Source organism: Chaetura pelagica, unplaced genomic scaffold (assembly GCF_000747805.2).
Source record: "Chaetura pelagica isolate M959 unplaced genomic scaffold, ChaPel_1.0 scaffold47, whole genome shotgun sequence".
NCBI classification, from domain to species: Eukaryota; Metazoa; Chordata; class Aves; order Apodiformes; family Apodidae; genus Chaetura; species Chaetura pelagica.
The window spans coordinates 4,055,530-4,063,670 of NW_009954140.1; the positions used below are offsets into that span (position 1 = coordinate 4,055,530).

The 8,141-nt window shown below is 45.0% G+C and overlaps 1 protein-coding gene across 1 annotated transcript in view; it reads right to left on the minus strand.

The window, feature by feature from the left end:
• Window positions 1-7,989: 7,989 nt before the first annotated feature.
• LOC104393223 (voltage-dependent calcium channel gamma-5 subunit) overlaps window positions 7,990-8,141 on the minus strand; it is a 100,664-nt gene continuing 100,512 nt past the window's right edge. Inside the window, exon 5 of the mRNA XM_010002701.1 lies at window positions 7,990-8,141. Within this exon, the coding sequence (XP_010001003.1) occupies window positions 7,990-8,141 (152 nt within the window).

The following is an 8,141-nucleotide window of genomic DNA, read 5'->3' on the forward strand; positions in this document are numbered from 1 at the left end:
CGGGTGTCTTCGTGGCCCCGGAGCCACAGGCTGCACAGCAGGGCTGAGCTGGGCACAGTGGCAGAAGGAGCAAAACTTCTTTATAACTTACTTATTATGTATTTATATATATATATATATATTAATTAATCTCAATTATTCTTACTCGTTGCTGTGAGTTTTTGTTTGCTTGGTTTTGTTTGTTTGATCATTTGTTTTTATTTTCCTGGTGTCTTGTGCCTCTTCTTCCTTAGGTCAAACTTCTCCCGTCCTCGCCTGCCTTCCCACCAGCCAGGCTTGCCCTGATGTGTCTGTAACTCCAGCACCCACCCTTTCCTTCTTCCAGACGTGGCTTCTGTCACCCCGAACCAGAACTGCCACAGCTGGGGCCAAGCTCTCTCCTTCCCTTTGATATTTCAGCAGACTGTAAAGCTAATTTGATGATAATGTCAATGCAGAGGCCACTATGGAGGTGACATTACAATTGCAATGTCAAACTGAGGAGGGTGACAGTGTCTGAATGTCAATAGAATGGTTAGAAAAGTGCCAGTGGAAAGCTGCAAATATCATGTTATCACATCAAGATAATGTCAAAGCTACTCCAGTCCTGTTTCATGAAGAGCCCAATTGGATAAAGGTAAAAATAAAGGTGCAGAGGTGTCAGCTCAAATTAATGAGGGCAATCTGAAAAAGGAGATAAGGTGAGAGGGGAGTCTGGGGAAGAGAGAGAAATGAAGAATAAGTTAAAAAATATTGATCCAAAATAACTATAATTGAAACATGGCTTAAAGGGGTTACCATCACTCTGCTGGATGTGTGACTGGGCTGGCTTAGACACCCCAGGGAGCATGGGCACGTGTCTGAACCTGGTATGGGCATCTGATATCCTGGTCCTGCTGGGGAGGTGGGAGTCATGGGATGAACCAAAGACACGTGGTGCAAAACTGGAGTGGAAGGGGACTGGGCAGGGTGCTGGGGACATGGGGCAAGGCAGGGAGCAGAGACCATGGGCACATCTGTGGGAGGATGCTCACAGTGATATGTTGGGTTAGGGCTGGGAGAAATAGAGGCTTACACTTAAACCAGAACTTCTCATGGAAGTGGAGAATCCTGAAAGGAGCAGACTTTAAAGCAGAAAAGGAAGTGGACTCTTTTCTTTTCTTTTGAAGTGGACTCTTATTAGATCCCACCAGGCATCAGTCGATCTCAGGAACTGCATCCTGAGTTTGCTTCCTTGATGCTACAAACTCCACAGGTCCTCCTCAAGTTGAGTGTAAGAAAGTGAACATGTGTTTGCAAAAGTGGGCACAAAGCAAGGTTCTGGTTGCTGAGAAAGAAAGTGCTAATGATCATGCTTTAGACTAATTATAGCCTACAAGGGTTGCAAGGATGAGAACTCATTAATATTTTTTGTTGGTCTCTGTGTCTCTTCCAGTGTTGGCAAGAATCATGCTTTTTGTTCTCGTGTAGGTGCTCCAGTCTGGGTACATTCCTCAGGCTTTGGTTTTGGTTTGAGTTTCCTAAAAATACCCAGGGAACAACTGAAGGGAAATCAGAAGGGAAAAAATTCAGCCTTCCCTGCAGAGAGGAGCTGGGAGTGTGAACAAGACATGAAGGAAAGGCAGAGGCTTCCGTGGTGACTGAAAATTCCCATTACAGCAGGTAAGGTGAAACATTGTCCCCAGCACCAAGAATGTGACCTACAGCCACCAGTCCCTGGGGGAAGAAGCTGTTTGGTGGGGTTATTGCTCTGTGGGTTTGCTACAAGAACTGCTGCCACCTCCTTGCCAGGCACTGGGACCTGCTCCCCCCAGCACAGGCTGGGTGTGTGTCTGGGGACCACCAGCAGGTACTTGGTGGTCCTGGCTTGTGGCACCTGCACCTGCTGTGGTGAGAGCCAAAAGGTTCCTCTGCCCCTGGGCTGAGCCTCTGTTCCCAACCTGGGAATTTCCATCCCAGCACTGAGATAAAATTGCCCTGCCGGGGGGGCCGGTGGGCATCTGGCAAATGAAGAAGCAAAACTGATTTCTGGAGGAGCAAAGGCCTAAAATAGACCCCTAAAGTTACCTGCACATCCAGAAGACCACAGCACACAATCCTCTAGGAATGGCTCCTGCAGTCTCCCTGCGTCAGCTGGCAAGTATTCACATTTAAAAATCAATATCACATTAAATATAAACAGACTATTAATGAGGACCTGTTGGGAAGCAGAGAGGGTTGTAATTAGTTGTACTTTAACAGCACTGAGTGATACATTTTTATTTCCTTACCAGAGAAAATGCTAAAGGAGATGTCTCAAGACCAACTATTGAATTATTTTGTCCCCAGCAGAGGTATTCCTGTGGCTCTGCTCCCCAGCTCTTCCACTTGACTGTATTTCTTCCAGACCAGCCTCAGTGTTTACCACAGCCAAATTAACCCAATTCTGTGGTTCCCTTCTTGCAGAACAATGTTCTGCCAAAGACCCTTCCCAGGTCAGAACAACCCTGAGCAGAGGAGATTGTGCCTGGTCTGTTCTCAGCTTAAACGTGTTTTCAGCAAACAGGGCTCTCCAAATAGCAGCTCCTTGGCAATATTTGAGCTCCCAAGTCTGCATTGCCCTGGTGTCGTGAGACCAGGGTGGTCCTGGAAGGCTCTGCAGGCTCATACACTGGTGAGACCCTGGCCCAGGTTGCCCAGAGAAGCTGTGGCTGCCCCATACCTGGTTGGATGGGGCTTGGAGCAACCTGGTCTAGTGAGAGGTGTCCCTGCCTATGGCAAGGGGTTGGAACTAGATGGTCTTTAAGGTCCCTTCCAACCTAACCTGTTCTATGGATCTGTGATACAAAGGAGTGTCACCACTGACACCCTGCAGAAGCTCCCTAATTCTAGGGCTGCAATCCTGCTGCCACTGAAGACAAAGCAAAATAAGGGCTGTTCTAGTTGCTGTTCTATTTCTTTTTATGTGGGGTTTTTCTATTTATTTTTTTAACATTTGTTTACTTTTGACTAGGCTCCCATGGGTATGAAGGAGGAGACGTGAGCCCAGCACAGCCCAGCCTCTCCAGGTCAGGGAGCCAGGCCCTGCAGACAGGTGCAGGGCACTCCACACTCCCTTTTATTTTCAGCACCTCCCATGTTCATTAGTGTTCTCATTCCAAGGAAATACCAACTCCTGACCACTCGACTCTTCCTCCGCTTCCCGCAGCTTTAAGGACTCTGTCTCCATTTTCTCCTCAAGCAACATTCCTTTTGATAGATCCCTGCTCACCCCAGGGCAGCCGTGGCTCTTGGGGTCCCTATTTACACAAGGAGCTCTCAGCAATGTGGGCAGAGCCTTTATTCAAATGAGTTCAAGGGAACCAGCTCCAGGCTGGAGCTTTAAATGGCTTCACCACCAGGCAGTGGGGACATTCAAAAGGATTAATCCTCTGGCTCCCTCCAGACGTGCCAATCCATGACCCCTATGGGAGAGAAAGGCAGATGCAGAGACATGGGCAGCCTCCAGCTCTAAGGACAGTCTGGAGGCTTAGGAACATGGAAGGTGAAGTTAAGAGGTATTTGAGGAGAAATGCTGTCTCTGCTGCAGGGCTTGCTGGGCTGCCAGGGAGGGCTGAGGGGCTGCTGAGCTGCTGCCCCATGGTTGGCACCGCCTGGACCTCTGGGGTCTTCTGGGGGTGATCAGAGCAAGGTTTCCTGGAGCTTCTCCATGGGGGATTGAGCTTTCTTCTGGCCAAGTGGACAAGAGCAGGGAGAGGAGGATGTTTGGAAGTGAATTCACATGAAACCTTCAAAGGTGGAGGCAAAGCACAGGCTTGGGGCTAACACTTCAGAAGACACTGGCTTATTTTTGTTGGTGGTTTGCAGTGCCCCTGGCTATCATACCCAGCTCAAACCAGGCACCAAAACCAGAGTGTGTCTCACGTGGGCCAAGTTTAAGCTGGAAACTAGAAACTTAGTTCCCAACCCAAATGCCTGGAAGTATTGTGAAGGTAGCTAACCTTGGAGAATTCGTGGTCTGTGGGACCACAGGAATATATATTTTTCTCTGATCTACTGGCTTCCAGTAACACTCCCAGCTGCAATCAAAATAGGTAGAAACATGAAAAAATAAACACAGAACTCTCAGTTCAGAGAATCTTGAAGTTAAAAATCTATGTACCTTTCTCCACACAAAACTGAATACATTTAAAATGGTTTATTTAAAAAGTAAGGGTTAAGTACATTATACATGATTGTGATTATACCAGTAGAACTGAAGCACAGTGGAAATAACACTTTTGAACTGCAGACAGAGATACAGCCTCAAGGGACATGATATATTAGCCCTTGTGGATATGTGATCCATACAGAAAGAAAAGGAGATATAAAAATAATGTATAGTTAGATGTATGGGCATATGAAGTGATTTCTCCTTTTATCCTTATTGTGTATGAGAAACTAGGAGGAGAGAGCTGACAATATACCTGAAACTTTGTTTCTTGGAAAATCAAATCTGATCCAATAGTTTGTTGTGGTTTTTTTTTCCAGGTCTGCTGTTACAGAATGTTATAGGGTAACACCAAAAGACCAATTATTGTTAATGATATGATGATGATATCTGCAGGCCTTGCTGAGAAATGAGGACTAATTTGTGTTCAGTGCTGTCCAGGGAAACCAGAGAGATGTGGAAGAACAGATTATTTACTTTTTTAAAAAATTTTTTAAACAAGCACTGAGTGGTTTCAAAGTCTGAGTCCAAACTAATTCTATTCAGACAGATGAGCCGTGGAGCAAGACACTGTTCATGGGCAGGAAGGCTGCAAATCTTTCATTTTTGCCAGGATCAAAGTTTTCCACAGGAAAAGACTGATTTTTGGAGCATTTTTTAAATAGAAACTTTCAAATGAAATCCCATTTTTTTCTTTGATTTTCCTGAACAAAAGACTGCCCTGCAAGTTGACACAGACCATGAGTTTTAAATCACAGCCCCCCCATTCTCCCACAGGACGAAAGCTCTGGTCTCTGTTATCTTCCTGTACCTTTGTTCCCTGGCCAGACCCCATATCCCATGAGCATCCCTTTTCCAAAGGTGTCTCCTGGAGAAGGGGCAGATGCTCCAGCTTGGACAGGAGCAGGACATTGTGCTTGGAGAGCTGCTGAAACCAGCCCTGCACAGGGGGAGGAGGCCCTGGCACAAGGAACATCCCCAAACACTTGGCAAGCCTTTTTTTAAAAAAAATTTTCTTGCAGATGTGGAGTAAAAATCCTGCACGTGCCTCTGCAGGGATGAGCTGAGCTCCAGAAAAGCCTTGGATTTGGCTGGAATCAGATGGCTGGTTTTAAACACATTCACTGGAGAAGGACGATTAAAAGAACAAAACCAAGGACTGAGCAAACCTCACACTGTCAACTTCCAGTTCAATGTACGTGGGTTTAGAAAAACAGCCTATACCTAAACCTCCTGGTTTTAAAGGGAATGTTTTTATTCTCAATTACAGGAAACACAGATGAGGACTTATTTCTAACTATTAGTTTATTAACACAGTGGGAAACAAATAGTTCTGGGAAATTGCACTTGAAAAATACATCAACTATAATTAGATGTAAATTAATTAGCACTTAGTATGACACACTAATGAGACAGAAGTTGTTTTTGTTGGTTTTTTTTTTTTCATTGCAAACTTCTACTTCTATCATAGCTAATCAAAGTATTTTAATATTACGAAGTCTCAAAAAGTAGGAAATAATTTATTGTTTGAAAGCATAAAGATTCTTGTAAAAAAAACCTTTCATCAAGAACTCTAATAATTTTAGAACTCTTTTATGTTGTCCTAGCCGAAAAGTAGGTAAAAAAGTTTTCTTGTCTGCCTCTGTTTGAATTGTTTTAAAAAGCTTGTGTGATACCTTTCTCCGTAGTGTATTAATACAGAAAGTAGCACAGCGTTTTCTCCTTTTAAATCTTTCCCATCACTCCATTAGTTTTAGCTCTCAGAGTTCAGAAGGTTGAAAAAGGATCCCAGCAGAGTTTTAACCTGAATGGAAACTCTTAAGAAGCAGGGATGGAGGCTCCAAGCCACCTTGGCTCTGCCAGGCTGGGGCTGAGCAGAGCTGACCAGTGCCCAGGGGAAGACTTCTGCTTCGAATCAAGATTTGGGTCTTGGGTCTTGCAAGGAGAGAGGCCTGAGCAGGTTTTCTTGGCGGGGGGGAGAGAGGGGCTTTAACTTGCTCTGTGGGATGTTAAGGCAGCTTCTCCAGGGTTTTCCTGGAGGACTTGTTTCCTCTAGCTGAAGCCTTGTACCCAAGACACTGAGCCCCTGATGCTGTGGCCATCGCAGGAGAAATTAAGACTAAAGAAGTTGTAATGGTTTGGCTGAGATCTCCCATCATCAGTGAGGCAAGCTTTCCAAACCATGATTCTGTTTTTCTTGTCACCCTTTCTCTAGTCTTCTGGTAGCAAAGATTTTCTGGGCAAAAAAGATGGGTGTGTTCAAAGGAATCTACAGGGATTAGATGCTCCTCTCTCACTGCACCTAAGTAATCCAAGGGGAAGTGGGCACCTCATTCTTACATGGCTTGGTCAAGCAGTCACTAAATTAACATGAGTACTAGTAAATTTAATCACCTTTGAGCCAGGCCCTCGAGCTTTGAGATTCCAAGCCTAAGTGTAAAAAATAAAAGAGGGACTTTAAAAAGAAAAAAAATATAAAATAATCAGACCTTTTTAGAAACATACAGAAGCAAAGGGTACAAATCAGTTCCCCTCTCAGGTGGATGCATAGAGTTTGCTGTGGGCTCTCTGCACGGAAGTAGATTGATCATTGCAAAATAAATTAAATTAGGTTGAACCGTCATTTCCATCTAAAAGCAACTCTACCTTGCACCATGCGGCACTTATTCAGAATAAAAAGAGTTTAATAAATATCTCATAAACGGTGATTATTTTTGTTCTATTTTTAAAAAATACAAAGTTGCCATCCGTTGAGCCAACGCTCCGTTCCCATCGCTCCAGGCCTTGCTGGTCCAAACGCGTGAACTTCTCAGATTCTTGCACACATTGCTTAGATAGCTTAGTTTCCAGTAGCGTTAGTGTTGCACTTGTGAAGCAGTAAGGAAAACAGGAATCCAGTGGCAGGGAACTGGCCACCCCAGCTCAGCTCTGCTCCTGGCTCCCACCATCGGCAGTCTCCAGGGGCTCCTGACAGCCAGCACTCAGCACCTTGCCGGATCAGGCACTAGGGCTAGTCGAAATGAGAATTCAAGTTTTCGTAATGTTAGGCAAGAAATGATATTTGTAAATATGCTCAAGTCCCACCTACTTTCATCCTTCCCTTTCTAGGTGCTCCAAGAGGCACCCACCCTCTTCTCCTCACCTGCGTTGGCCGGGGGGGACACCAAACACCCAGAACTGGGAGATCCCCAACCACCCCGTCAGGAGCCTGTGATGCTCAGCGCGCCGATGCTCCCCGGTTCCAGCAGCACAGGGCAGTTCTACAGAGTGTTGCCTTCAAAAAGATTTTATATTTTTTTTTCCTTTTTTTTCCTTTTTGTTTGTTTGTTTGTTTTGTGTTGTTTTTTTTTTGAAAGAGGCAAAGCTTCTGCTGTGTCACAGGAAGGTGGCTCACTTGAGGAGTTCATAGCCATCCTTGAGCTTGCTTATAAATTACATTTGCAAGTTTCTATTAAGGGATCTCAATTCTAGGGGGGGAAAAAAAAAGCGCGGCACAACAATTTTTCTGTAATCCTTTGAAACACACTGGTGGCAAGTCCATTGCAGGTTCTCCAAGACTTTGTACACACTACAGAAGTGCAGGAACATGAACTGCCTTCATCTCGTGACACCAAGAACTCAAAGAAACAAACTCCAAACGGCTTCAGAAAAAGCTACGAGCGTGTGGTATCTTTATGCTGGTCCAGAGGATCTCCACTTGCTACCTCAACACATGCCACAGTTAAAGAGGTGAGAGGGTATTTTAACATCACTCCTTCTCTTCCATGACAGCTCCGTTCTGCTTCAATATTTCTTCAAAAAGCATGAGGAAGGAAGGTACTTCAAACAGGCGTTGTTCTCCTGTTGACCATGTTGACATGGAGTCCTTCCTTAAATTCCTTCTGAAGGAAGTTGTGAACCTGCAGAAAACTGGCTTCTTGGTCCGCGTTGTAGCTGGCAGCTGTTGTCACCTTCAAGGGCTCTCTGGAAAGAG